At 42.9% G+C, this 14287-nt stretch overlaps 1 protein-coding gene across 2 annotated transcripts in view; it reads right to left on the reverse strand.

Annotated features, from left to right (window-relative positions):
* The window catches only part of NOS1 (nitric oxide synthase 1), a 181945-nt gene that overhangs the window by 40707 nt on the left and 126951 nt on the right, over nucleotides 1–14287 (reverse strand). For both annotated transcript variants that reach the window (XM_060683830.2, XM_034405967.3), the window contains exons 5-7: nucleotides 11245–11390; nucleotides 7890–8052; nucleotides 3309–3400 (exon numbers count right to left, since the gene is read on the reverse strand). In XM_060683830.2, the coding sequence (XP_060539813.2) occupies nucleotides 3309–3400; nucleotides 7890–8052; nucleotides 11245–11390 (401 nt within the window). The remainder of the gene's footprint in view (nucleotides 1–3308; nucleotides 3401–7889; nucleotides 8053–11244; nucleotides 11391–14287) is intronic.

Genomic DNA, 14287 nt, shown 5'->3' on the forward strand with positions numbered 1-14287 from the left:
CCTGCCCTCTGGTGCTTTGGAGAATAATTTGACACCCCCCCCTCTTCTTTGTGGCAGCCCCTCAAATACTGGAATAGGGCTATCATGTCACCCCTAATTTTTTCTTTTCTTTAACTAGCCAAATCCAAATCCTGCAGCCCTTCTTCATAGGTTTTAATCTCCAGGCCTTTGATCGTCTTAGTTGCTGTTCTCTGCACTTTTTCCAAAGTCTCAACCTCTTTTTTATGGTACGGTGACCAAAATTGGTTGTGGTATTCCAGGGTCTTACTAAGGCTTTATAAAGTGGTACTAGTACTTCACGTGATCTTGAGGTCTGTTTTGCTTCATCTCCTCTGTGGCCTGACCTGGCTGAGAACGTCAAGGATGCCAGCCAAAAACTCTCACCTGGGCACTGGTGCAACACACATTATCAGGACCATGGAGAGTTCAGTGTAGGATTGATCCTAAATGTTTGTTTAGTGCAGCTAAAAGAGTTGCATACAGAGGCTGCAAACATTGCTGTTTATATATATTCATGTCTTAGCACATCTGCTGATAAGAAGACTCTTAAATTTTTAAGCAAAATATATATATATAAAATGCACCCACCACAGAGAAGCTGACCTTCAAAATGTTTGTATCGTTTAATGTTCACAGTAGGTTTGTCCGTGGGTAATCCACTTTTCATAGCATTTTGGTTAAACATTTGAGAGTCAGTTTATCCGTGGTGTGATGATCTGGGGCATGGCACGAAGGCAACACAGCCAGAGAACCAGTATGAGTCCCTTTATTGGCACCAACTTTGCCCCAACATCCTGTTTACTCTCCGGCCTGGAGAAAAGCTCTCCCACAAACCTGCAGCAGCTTCTGGCTGCAGATACTCCAGTCCAAATGCTGTAAGCAGAATGACTGCAATCAATCACTCCAGCAGGGCAAGATAAGGAGTCCCAGAAGCGAAGAATAATTCCAACAGGACAAGATATGCACACAGAAGCACGACACTAATTCAAACAGTCAGGAGGAATGCCAGGAATGCAGGCCACAACTCTCAACACTGGATGAATTCAGCATTTGTTCCCAAAAAACGCCCCTCTGAACTGCCTCTCCTTTAAACTCCATCCCCAGGTGTGCCTTGTGAAGGGAATCAGGGCCCTTTCCTTCCTCGTAAGCCACGCAACCCACGTTGCTCTCTTCTGCGTTCTTCCCTGTGCGCCCTAGGATGAGGAGGGGGTGGGCCTTGGTCTTCATCTGAACCCCCTCTCCCTTGTTCTACCTCCCCCCTACTTTGCCCAGCGTGACTTTGGCCTTCCCCAGTTTCCTCCACAGCCAACTGAGCCACTCTCCCGCTCTCTGTCAGCGGTTCGTCTTCCGTCTCAGATTCAGACTCCGATGGGGACATGACACGTGGTCATTTATGTGCAAGTAAATATGGGATACACCCCCCCCCAAAAAACTCAACTGGGCTAAAATTTGCTACCTCTGAGTATCCTGGCAGTGCTGTAGAATAGGTATCGAGAGATTATTTGACTCTCTCTGCGATGGAGGATGTTTTAAGACCAGGCATGTCCAACCTTGGTTAAGTTCAAGACCTGTGGATTTCAACTCCTAGAATTAAAGCATAGCTGGCTGAGGAATTTTAAGAGTTGGAAGTCCACAGGTCTTAAAGTTGCCAGGATTGGACACCTCTGTTTTAGACAGTCTTGTTTGGTTCTGCAAAATAATTGGAGCTGTATTCCTGGAAGGATTCGTTTCGCTTGAAGGCGGAGTTCCTTTGTTTTTGTTTTTCTTTGCAAATAATGTTAAGCTCATTTTAGCTCTTACCATACTATTTTTTTTTTCTTCTTCTTCATCTTGAAATAAAAGGAAGGCCGGCTCCTAATTTATAGCAATTATAGCAATTCAGCAACTCTGCTGGAGATGCTTTGGGAGAAGGCGGTAAAGAAGGGGATATGTATAAGCCACGGGTAGCCACGGGTCTGTAAGGCTACCACCTCTTGTTCTATAGGCACCTACAGCTCCTATGGAATCCTTTGTAGGCTGTCAATTCGAGTGGAAAATCCACTAGAAAGGATGGATTTTCATTTCATTTTCTTATTTTATTTGTTTGCACCCTGCCTTTATTATTTTTACAAGTAACTTAAGGTGGCAAAGATGCGTACCCCACTTTCTTCCTCCTGTTTTCCCCATAACAACAACCCTGTGAGGCAGAGAGAGAGAGAGAGGGGGGGGGATTGGCTCAAAATGACCCAGCTTACTTTCATGGCTAAGGTGGGAATGGAATGGAATGGAATGGAATGGAATGGAATGGAATAGAATAGAATAGAATAGAATAGAATAGAATAGAATAGAATAGAATAGAATAGAATAGAATAGAATAGAATAACAGAGTTGGAAGGGACCTTGGAGGTCTTCTAGTCCAACCCCCTGCTGAGGCAGGAAACCCTACACCACTTCAGACCAATGGGTATCCAACATCTTTTTAAAAACTTCCAGTGTTGGAGCATTCACAACTTCTGGAGGCAAGTCATTCCACTGATTAATTGTTCTAACGGTCAGGAAATTTCATCTCAGTTCTAAGTTGCTTCTCTCCTTGATTAGTTTCCACCCGTTGCTTCTTGCTCTACCCTCAGGTGCTTTGGAGAATAGCTTGACTCCCTCTTCTTTGGGGCAGCCCCTGAGATATTGGAAGGCTGCTATCATGTCTCCCCTAGACCTTCTTTTCATTAAACTAGACATACCCAGTTCCTGCAACCATGTTTTTCATGTGCTTTAGCCTCCAGCCCCCTAATCCTCTTAGTTGCTCTTCTCTGCACTCTTTCTAGAGTCTCAACATCTTTTTTACAGTGTGGTGACCAAAACTGGATGCGGTATTCCAAGTGTGGCCTTACCAAGGCATTATAAAGCGGTATTAACACATCACGTGGTCTTGATTCTATCTCTCTGTTGATGCATCTCAGAACTGTGTTGGCTTTTTTGGCAGCTGCCGTACACGGTTGGCTCATATCTAGGTGGTTATTTACTACGACTCCAAGATCCCTCTCACAGCTACTACTATTGTAGTAACTGTAGATAGCAGTAACTATAGAATTCACAGTCTCCTGGTGATTGGTCGAAAGTCACTCTGTCAGCTTTCACGGCTACGGCGGGAGTTGAACTCATGCTCTCTTCTGCTTTCTAGCCTAGTGTCTTAACCACCAGACCAATTTGGGTTGCTCCATTTTCTGCTGAGCTTCTCAGCTCAGGTAAGATAATAAAGCAGGCCTTGGTCCAGTGTCATCATGCCATTTGCACACACACGCACACACACAAGCACTCACACAGACGCCTACCTGAGGTTCCCTTTGTTCGTGGCATATTTGATATGGTTGCAAATGTAGTTGAACATCCCATGGGCCGTAGTACAATCCCGGGCATCGAAAACCTGGAAAGAATTCAAGCAGAAGAGTTATGGAATTACGATCTAAGGAGCAACAACAAAGACAGTGAGGAACATGAAGATGTCAGGTTTCGATGCTATCTCAAAATAAATGAATTTCCAAACTGCCGATCTTTGAGGAAATTTTCCCTTTATTGAGCATAGTGATCTGTCCCTGGCTCTTTCGCGGTCAGCACTGACCTTTGCCCCCCCAAGGCCTCCCTTTCTGATCCCCAATTCTCTACGTCTCATTGGCTATCTTCCAAGCCACTCTCCTCATCCCATCTCCGTCAGATCACAGGAATGTCCCCCCCTCCTCCCATCTCCGAGGAAACAGAATCTTCAAAGGAATTAAGTAGGCAAAAGTTCAAGCTTCTCCTCTCCTTTTCATATGTCAGCGCTGGAACGCTGACAGAAGGTCCAGGTTTGCTCTTGAAGAAACAAAGATAGTGTATGTAAGTGTATGCAGGGGTGGGGCTTCAAAATTTTTTAGCAAGGGGTTCTCTGCCCGGTTGTTGGGTGGGCGTGGCCATGGTGGGTGTGGCCTAGTTGTAAGGTGACCAACTTTTTTACAATGAGAAGGAGGACACAAATAAATTGAAGAGAAAAAAAATCGTAAATAAAAGAAACGTTTTATTCATTGCAACAATGAGTCTAATGCGTGCGTGCATGTGTGCCGTGTCGTGTTTCGGTAAGAAGTAAACAAAGCCACTTGCGCATGGTGTGCTCTCTCAAAACAATTCTCCTGCGCGGAGCTCATGCATATCATACGCGTCTTGCCGCATTGTACTGAGCCTTAGAAATAGAAATAAATAGACCCAAAATATAACCCAAAATATGTTTCAGGTAAGTAGAATAGAATAGAATAGAATAGAATAGAATAGAATAGAATAGAATAGAATAGAATAGAATAGAAGAGAAGAGAAGAGAAGAGAAGAGAAGAGAAGAGAAGAGAATAACAGAGTTGGAAGGGACCTTGGAGGTCTTCTAGTCCAACTCTGAGGTCTTCTAGTCCAACTCTATTGCTGAGCCCATTGTAAGCCACCCTGAGTCTCCAGAGAAGGGCGGCATATAAATCAAATTAAAAAAACAACAACAACCCCCTGCTTAGGCAGGAAACCCTACAACACTTCAGACAAATGGTTATCCAACATCTTCTTAAAAACTTCCAGTGTTGCAGCCATTCACAACTTCTGTAGGCAAGTTGTTCCACCAATTAATTGTTCTCACTGTCAGGAAATTTCTCCTTAGTTCTAGGTTGCTTCTCCCCTTGATTAGTTTCCACCTTGACGAATCGTCATGTCAAATACAAATACGTCACATCACACGCAACGGATCGGATCGGCATCGATCGAATATGGAGATTTACAGATTAGTCTTCAAATATCGAAAAGGAGGACATGTAGGAGGACACTTTTTGAGAGAGGACAGAACTTACAAAAGAAGGACTGTCCTCCCTAAAGGAGGACGACTGGTCACCTTACTAGTAAGCCTCCTGCACCATGGTGGGGTGGTGGTGCGTTTTGACCCTCCCCGGGCTCCGGAGGCTTTCCTCGAGCCTCCAGGAGGGTGAAAACGGCCTCCCCAGGCTCCGGAGGCCCTAACCCCTCTTGAACTTCGGGTAAGCCCGTTTTTTGCCTTCCCAGAGCCTCTGTGCGCACCTTACACTTACCTGCATCCAAAACAGGCCGTGTGGGGACTCCTGGGAGGGGCGAGGTGGGGTGGACGGGGCCAGCCAGGAGTGGGATTTGGGGGTTCTCCGAATTGCACAAGAATCTTAGCTAACCTCCAGCAGCCCACCCCTGGAGTGTATGCATTAAATCGTACGTTTTAAATCTGGAACGGCTGTCATGTCCAGTAGCAGAAAAGATTTAATTTCTGCAGACACAGAAGGCAGAGTTAGACCCAAAGGTTTTAAGATCCTGGAAGGGCCAATTAAGAAAAACCGTGTAAAAGAAGGAAAGAATTTGACAGGCCTCCCACCTTACATCTGGGGCTGGCTCAGCAAGTAAACCCTGATAAACTCTTAAGCAGGCTTAACATGAGCTCCGTTATCCAGGTAGGGGGAGAGGCACTGTTTTCGCATGCAAATCTCTGGAAGCCTTTTATTGGGGATTAAACATTTGCACAGAAAGGATGTTTGCCACTTCGACATGCCTCCAGTTCAGGGAGATTTTTCTTCCTTTCGGTTTAATGAAAGGAAACATACGGGGCGGGAGTAAGTGCTTGCAAAATCATGAACTTAAAATATTTGGACAGCTTGTTTTAAATCAGATCCAACCCCTCCCCCCAGCCCCCAATCTTCTGGGAGGGCTTCCCTGGAGCACTTCGGCCTCCCTGCAGACTTCTTAACAGAGTGCCAGTTTGCCAAGAATACTCATACCTCAGTGGTGGGTTTCAAAATTTTTTACTACCGGTTCTGTGGGCGTGGCTTGGTGGGCATGGCTTGGTGGGCATGGCAGGGGAAGGATACTATAAAATCTGCATTCCCACCCCACTCCAGGAGAAGGATACTGTAAAATCTCCATTCCCTCCCCAATCCAGGGGAAGGATATTGTAAAATCTCCATTCCCACTCCACTCCCCATTTCCTCCCGATCAGCTGGGACTCGGGAGGCAGAGAATAGATAGGGGTGGGGCCAGTTAGAATATTATTATTATTATTATTATTATTATTATTATTATTATTATTATTATTATTATTACTACTACTACTATTATCAACTCTTTTATTAATTAAACATGAAACTCAGTCAACTCCAGGGGAAGGTTACTGCAAAATCCCCATTTCCTCCCAATCAGCTGGGACTCCGGAGCCAGGACCAGTTAGAATTTTTACTACCGGTTCTCCGAACTACTCAAAATTTCCGCTACCGGTTCTCCAGAACTGGTCAGAACCTGCTGAAACCCACCTCTGTCATACCTGCTAAGAATAATCAGTACTTGTGGTGGGCATGTCCAAAGGCAAAAAAATAAAAATAAAAAAAAATTGCACAAAAATACATACATGGCTAGAAAAAAAAATGATAAAGCAAAATATAGATTTAATATCAGAAATGTTTTTGTTGGGTATTTTACCAGAAAAGCACAATAAAGGGAATATATATTTAATTTCACATGTGTTAACAGCAGCGAGAATTGCTTTTGCACAACAAAGGAAAAATGAAGAGATCTCTACAGATGAAAATGTAATTAAAAAAATATTAGAATGTGCAGAAATGGACAGATTAGCACTAAAAATAAAGGAGAAGGAAGAAACAGAATATTTTTTAACATATTTGTTTTATCAATCGTTAATGGACAGAAACAGAAGCTAGAAACTCAAAAGTTTAAGAGAATGATTAACTATACAATGAAGGTATATTAATATGGATAAGCAAATATTAATATTATCTCTTTTATTCATTAAAACATGAAACTCAGTCAACTGAACATTCAAAAATGCATCACAAATACCATTGACTGGTGCTAATAATGGTTGATACGGGTTGCTGCCAGCGTCCTAGGTATCAACCAAGTACCTTCTTAAGATGTACAATGTTCCGAGTAGCGCAGTTTTTTTGCAATTCCGCTGGTGTTACTGCAGGAAGCTGCAATTTCTTGATGGGTTTTGTAAAATTCTTGGACATATCCATGATGACAATGGGTATCACTGTTACATGTTTCATCCATAGCCGTGTAGTTTTGATGGCCAGGTCGAAATATTTATTTATTTTATTATTATTGGTTAATCTTTAGTGAGATTCACAGCCTTTGAGGCTGGTTAATAGCTCAGCAGCTCGAGTCCTAACCAAGGACCTAGGAACTGTTAAGGTATCATTGGAGAATGTAAGCTGTTCTGAGTAAGGTGGTTTTTTGTAAAATTTTTTGTAAAATCTCCATTCCCTCCCCAATCCAGGGGAAGGATACTGTAAAATCTCCATTCCCTCCTCAATCCAGGGGAAGGATACTGTAAAATCTCCATTCCCACACTCCTCCAGGGTAAGGATACTGCAAAATCTCCATTCCCACTCCACTCCCCATTTCCTCCCGATCAGCTGGGACTCGGGAGGCAGAGAATAGATAGGGGTGGGGCCAGTTAGAATTTTTATTATTATTATTATTATTATTATTATTATTATTATTATTATTATTATTATTATTACTATTATCATCTCTTTTATTAATTAAACATGAAACTCAGTCAACTGAACATTTAAAAATGTGTCATAATTTATAAATAAAATTATTATTATTATTATTATTATTATTATTATTATTATTATTATTATTATTATTATCAAATGGCCTATGAATATTATTATTACCATTATTATTTTTCAAAACTAACTGTACCCAGACAACACACTGATCATGTAGATATTGAGTTTTTATGTTTACTAAAGAAAAATGTATAAATAAAATATATATTAAAAAGAACAATCTGTACTTGCCAATGTATATAAGCATGTAGGCAGGTGGCCTGCTGGCCACGCCCAAGGCTATCAGCTCCTCACCTGCAGCTTGGACCACTGGATCCTCCCTACGCAACGAGCGGCGTTGCGCCATGCGTGCTTGGCTCCATAGATGAGCTCCGTATCGCGCAACTGGTAAGTGTCCGTAGTTTCTATCTCTTTGGTGACTTCCACCAGCCTGTCCATGTGAGCTTTCGAGCCAGACCTGTCGGGGAAGAGAAGGAAAGACGTTAGCCATCATTCATGCCCCATCGTGGTGGGCACAGTTGACTTGTGCAAGGCAGTCCTGCCCCAAGCAAAACCTTCGTTCCCCAAAGAGGGAATAGGCATTGTGCCAAAATTGGCAATGATCATAATCACTATTAGCACAAGAAGATTCAGAAACTAGAATAATAAGAGTTGGAAGGGGTTTTGGAGGTCTTCTAGTCCAACCCCTGTAGGCAGGAAACCCTACACCACTTCAGACAAAGGGTTGTCCAACATCTTCTTAAAAACTTCCAGTGTTGGAGCATTCACAACTTCTGGAGGCAAGTCGTTCCACTGATTCATTGTCCTCACTGTCAGGAAATTTCTCCTTAGTTCTAAGTTGCTTCTCTCCTTGATTAATTTCCACCCGTTGCTTCTTGTCCTGCCCTCAGGTGCTTTGGAGAATAGCTTGACTCCCTCTTCTTTGGGGCAGCCCCTGAGATATTGGAAGACTGCTATCATGTCATCCCTAGTCCTACTTTTCATCAGACTAGACATACCCAGTTCCTGCAACTGTTCTTTACATGTTTTGTCCTCAAGTCCCCTAATCCTCTTTGTGGCTCTTCTCTGCACTCTTTCTAGAGTCTTAACATCTGTTTTTACATCGTGGTGACCAAAACTGGATGCAGTATTCCAGGTGTGGCCTTACCAAGGCATCATAAAGTGGTATTAACACTTCACGTGATCTTGATTCTATTCCTCTGTTTATGCAGCCTAGAACTGTGTTGGCTTTTTTTGGCAGCTGCTGCACACGGCTGGCTCATATTTAAGTGAAATATTTAAGTGAGCCTCTTGGTTTCTTCTAACTCTGGCCACTTTCAAAACACTCATTAACACAGGGAGAGAAGTTTCTGAATGTCCAGAGATGTTTCTTTTCTATGCAGTGTTTGAGGTCAGACAAATTTGTTTTACTAATGGTTTACCAGGAAGGGCTCAGAACGCCGAAGGGACATGCCGTAATATTTCAGCTCATTTCCAAGCTTTTATCGACAAATTCTTTTGCCTCTTTTAATGTAAGAGCAACTCGTTGGTTGCAAGCAGAACTAAAAGCAACATTCGTCAAATTAATCATAATCAGCACCATGAGAAATCCGCCCGAAGCATCAAGAATAATGATCCACTTTATCTCCAGCTTTTCAGATAACATTCAACTCGTTATTTATGGACCTTAAATCCTCGTTCCTTTCTCTTCCTTATTACAGAAAGTTTTTCTAACCCAAGGATCTCCAAACTTGGTTAACTTTAAGTCAAGTGGACTTTATCTCCCAGAATTCACCCCCCAGCATGGGTGAATTCTGGGAGTTGCAGTCCACAAGTCTTAAAGTCACTAAATTAGAAGACCTCCGACTTACCCAAATGTGTTCTGCAGAGGAGAGAGAATATTTTAAGAAATATTCATGCCAGACGTATATAATTAACCAGGCAGACCCTACTGGTCACTTATTTTAAAAAGCCATCCTTAATTTGCAAGTCGGTGAAGGGAAACAGTAATAAGGATATAATAAATAATACTAGAATATGATATACTGGTATACTAGAATTAGTAGAAACTTGTTATTCTGTAACCATTAGGTTCCTGTAATACATATATAGCCTTTGTATTTGTATAACACACATATATTGTACCTTTATATCTGTAACACAAATATGCCTTTGTATTTGTATCACATATATTATGCCTTTATATTTGTATCTCCTGTAACAAACATATGCTGTTAGTAGGCCTCGGTAATGTATCTGGTATTTGTCAAACGTATGTTCCTGCCATTTGATCTGAACCTGTATCAATCTTCTTCCTGTTTTTCTTGTGCCATCTAAGAGCATGGTACGTATCTCAGTTGGAACTGCAGACATCATCCGAGGGATAATTTACACTTCAGCTCTAACTTACAACTTCGATCTGTATAAGCTCGTTCCTTGCAGAACCAGGGAGCCAAATGAGCAATTGGGAGAACCAAGGAATGCTCAAGGAAGAGATAACGCTAATTGGGAGGCTTCTGTTCCTTTGCAGGGCAAGAAGGAATACACAAATCTAAACTAGGATGCCAGAATTGGGTACTAAGCTGATGCCTCTGAGGGTATAAAAAGGACGCCATATCTTCCCCAAGGGGTGGCTATCTCCTCACATGCATTATATCTGTATGATCTGGATATAGTCCCACCCAGTATTTTGTTTTTGGCCATAAATAAAATCTGCTTCTTTTTACAAGCCTCATCTTGAGTCTCTCTCTTTGGCATTCTGGTGACTCAAGTGTCAGGTTTCGATGTCATCTCAAATAAATTGCACTCCCAAACAATTAATCTTTGCTGAAGTATTCCACTTATTGAGTACGACAGATCTGGCCTCGACTTCGTCGTAGCCGATACTAACCCTCTGACCCCCAAACCCTTCCCTTTCCGTTCCCCAATTCTCATCTTCTCATTGGCCATCTTCCAAGTCAGTCTCCCCAGCTTCTGACCTCAACCCACAGGAATGTCCCCCCTTCCATCCCATCTCCTAGGGGATATTATCTACAGAGAAAATAAGTAGGTGAAAAGTCAAGCCTCGTCTCCTCCTTTTTATGTCAGCATCAGAATGCTGACATCATGTATATTTTGGGACCTTATATCGGCCAGAGGTGGGCTTCAAAAATTTAAGCAAGGGGTTCTATGTCTGGTTGCTGGCTGGGCGTGGCCATGGTGGGCGTGGTCTAGTCGGCCTCCTGCACCACAGTGGGGGGCATTTTTGCCCTCCCCAGGCTCTAGAGGCTTTCCTCAAGCCTCCAGGATGGTGAAAACGGCATTCCCAGGCTCCGGAAGCCCTTTGGAGGCCGGTTTTTCATCCTCCCCGAGCCTCCTTACATGCCCTGCTCTTAGCTGCATCCAAAACAGGCCATGTGGAGACTCCTGGGAGGGGCAGGGCAGGGTGGGCAGGGCCAGCCAAGAGTGGGATTTGGGGGTTCTCCAACTGCACAGAATCTTAGCTAGAGGTTCTCCCGAACTCCTGTGAAGCCCCAGCAGCTCACTCCTGAAGTCGGTCACCCTGATCGTAGTGAATGGGACAAGATGGTGCAAGATTGCCCATGGTCAAATACCTTGCAGAAATCATGACATTTTTTTTGGGGGGGGCAAAATTCTCTGCCTCCAGGAATTGCAGAGGCCCCCAACTTACCTCTTGATGGAGGAGTAGTACTGGTCAATGAATTCTTTGGCAAGGAGGAGGAGCTGATCCTTTGTCCGGACTTCTTCAGGTTTTCGGACATGCTGAGAAGGTATCATGATGGAGCCCATGCAGACCTCTTCACTGCAGGGGGTCACCTGAAAGGCAAGAAGTGGAAAGCCACCTGGTCAGGAGTCCGTTCACCTGTTGAAGGAGTGTTTCAAAGAACACAGTGGATGTGCAGTGGATGCTCCAGGGATGGAACAAGTTCAGAGACAGTTTATTTATTTATTAAATTTAGATGCCGCTGATCTCATTGCCATGGGTGGCGCAGTGGTTAGAGTGCGGTACTGCAGGCTACTTCTGCTGACTGATGGCTGCCTGCAGTTTGGCAGTTCAAACCACACCAGGCTCAAGGTTGACTCGTCCTTCTGTCCTTCCGAGGTGGGTAAAATGAGGACCCAGATTGTTGGGGGCAAGAGGCTGACTCTGTAAACCGCTTAGAGAGGGCTGTAAAGCACTTTGAAGCGGTATATAAGTCTAAATGCTCTATCTATCTATCTATCTATCTATCTATCTATCTATCTATCTATCTATCTATCTATCTATCTATCTATCTATCTATCTATATCATCCTACCATCCTTCTAAGGTGAATAAAATGAGGACCCAGATTGTTGGGGGCAATGGGCTGACTCTATAAACCGCTTAGAGAGCACCGTGAAGTGGTATATAAGTCTAAGGGATATTGCTATTACTATGGGCCTCTGGGTGGCAGAGACACACTCTGAATCACATTCTGGGGAGAGAGAAGTTCCCTGATGATGGGCTTCAGCATGAGTCCGAAATAGCAATAGCAATATCTCTTAGACTTATATACCTTTTTACTTATATACTGCTTATAAACCTCTAAGCGGTTTACAGAGTCAGCCCCTTGCTCCCAAAAATCTGGGTCCTCATTTTACCGACCTCGGAAGGATGGAAGGCTGAGTCAACCTTGAGCGTCTGGATTTTGTACTTGAGATGACAATGGTAATTATGGAGATGATGGTGATGATGATGATGATGGTGAAGATGAGATGCTTCTAAGAAGGAACTAGGAAAGATGGCTAAATGAACTTTTTTACTCAAAATAAAGAACACATCCAACTTTGTTTCTCCTTAAAAACCGCCCCTGGACTTTTTTTTTTTTTTTTGCTTTAATTTATATGCCGCCCTTCTCCGGAGACTCAGGGCGGCTTACAATGCGTTAAGCAATAGCCTTCATACTTTTGTATATTTATACAAAGTCAGTTTATTGCCCCCACAAACTGGGTCCTCATTTAACCTACCTTAGAAAGGATGGAAGGCTGAGTCAACCTTGAGCCTGGTGGGATTTGAACTTGCAGTAATTGCAAGCAGCAGATGTTAATAACAGTGCATTAGTCCACTGTGCTACCAAGGCTCTGTTGTGCTTTTGTGCTTGAGATGGGGGGAAAAAAATGCAGCTTTGACTTTGGGTTTTGCTGATTATATAGGTTTGTTGTTTGAAATAGCTAGTATATATTAAGTGCGTAAAAGTAAAAAGTTGAGGTGGTGACATCATTAGTTTATTCTACTGCGCTAAAGAGACTCAATAGAGGTTTCCCCCCCCTCCTTATCCCTACACCTCTTTCTTTCCCCATTCTCACTATTTTTTTTTCCATTTGGATTTGATACTTTGATCAGTTTAATTTAAAAAATATATAAAAAGAAGCCTCTCAAGAGGCAAAATCTTCATGCTCTTAAGAGTTTAACGGATCTCTTCGGCTTCTTACGACATACGAACCACCTGTATTTGCAAGAATCACTGAAAACAGCAGCTTGGCAATTGTCTCTCTGGCACGAATATTATGAAAGAGGGAGGGGAAAAAAATCAATAAATCAGAATTTCTATTCTGCTCCTTCCCCTAGTTGATTTTTTTTTCCTTTTAAAAATCGGATGGGGAAATCAAAGCTCATTTTGTAACTTTGTTGGCTTTCTTTTCTGCACTTTTTCCACGCCCCAGTCACTCTTTCTTGAAAAGCACAAAATGTGATTCTAAAAAGCATTCCGTGCTATAGATTTCTATGAAAGCGGTGTGAGATTGGATGGCTTTGTATCTTCCTTACTTAATGATCCACTCCGGGTTGAATTTGCCCGCTTTGCAGCTGCTGCACCCTAGATGCATGTTTTTAAATGATGCCATCCTTTGCGACCTTCTTATTTGCATCTTTAAAAACCTTAGCTACAAAAAAAATAATAATAATGCCTTGATGATCGCATCTACCCTAGGTCTACGTTCTCTCATTTATTCATGTTTCTTTTTCGCTCCCGGTTTCAGTTACTGGTGTTTTGCTAATCTATCGCACACGTGCGCCTGGGCGCATTGAAGGAGCATTTGTCTGCGAACAGCCGCATATCACCAAACATCAAGTTTCTTTGTGGGCTGACATTCTTTAACGTGGCACCATCAGAAAGAAACCTTGATATGAATGAATGGCAGGGTACAGACGCTCGCTTTGAATTGCCGCTCTGCAGAGGTTTATCTACGCACAAGGAGGCAAAATACGACAATGGGGGGTAGGGAGCGGGGAGATGGGAGACTAGCTGAAGAACTGAACCGAAGTGCAAATTACTCACTCAGCAATTCCAGAATGAAAGATTCAGACATTTGATGGCTTGAATGCAGAAAGGAAGGAAATGAAACACACAGAGGGAACGATCAAAGAAGGCGAAGAAGGAATGGAAGAAGGCAAAGAAGGAATGGAAGAAGGCGAAGAAGGAATGGAAGAAGGCGAAGAAGAATGGAAGAAGGCAAAGAAGAAATGGAAGAAGGCAAAGAAGGAATGGAAGAAGGCAAAGAAGGAATGGAAGAAGGCATAGAAGGAATGGAAGAAGGCAAAGAAGGAATGGAAGAAGGCGAAGAAGGAATGGAAGAAGGCGAAGAAGGAATGGAAGAAGGCGAAGAAGGAATGGAAGAAGGCGAAGAAGGAATGGAAGAAGGCAAAGAAGGAATGGAAGAAGGTGAAGAAGAATGGAAGAAAGCGAAGAAGAA

This window comes from Pantherophis guttatus, chromosome 17, assembly GCF_059756535.1.
Source record: "Pantherophis guttatus breed Tessera chromosome 17, ASM5975653v1, whole genome shotgun sequence".
Classification (NCBI taxonomy): Eukaryota; Metazoa; Chordata; class Lepidosauria; order Squamata; family Colubridae; genus Pantherophis; species Pantherophis guttatus.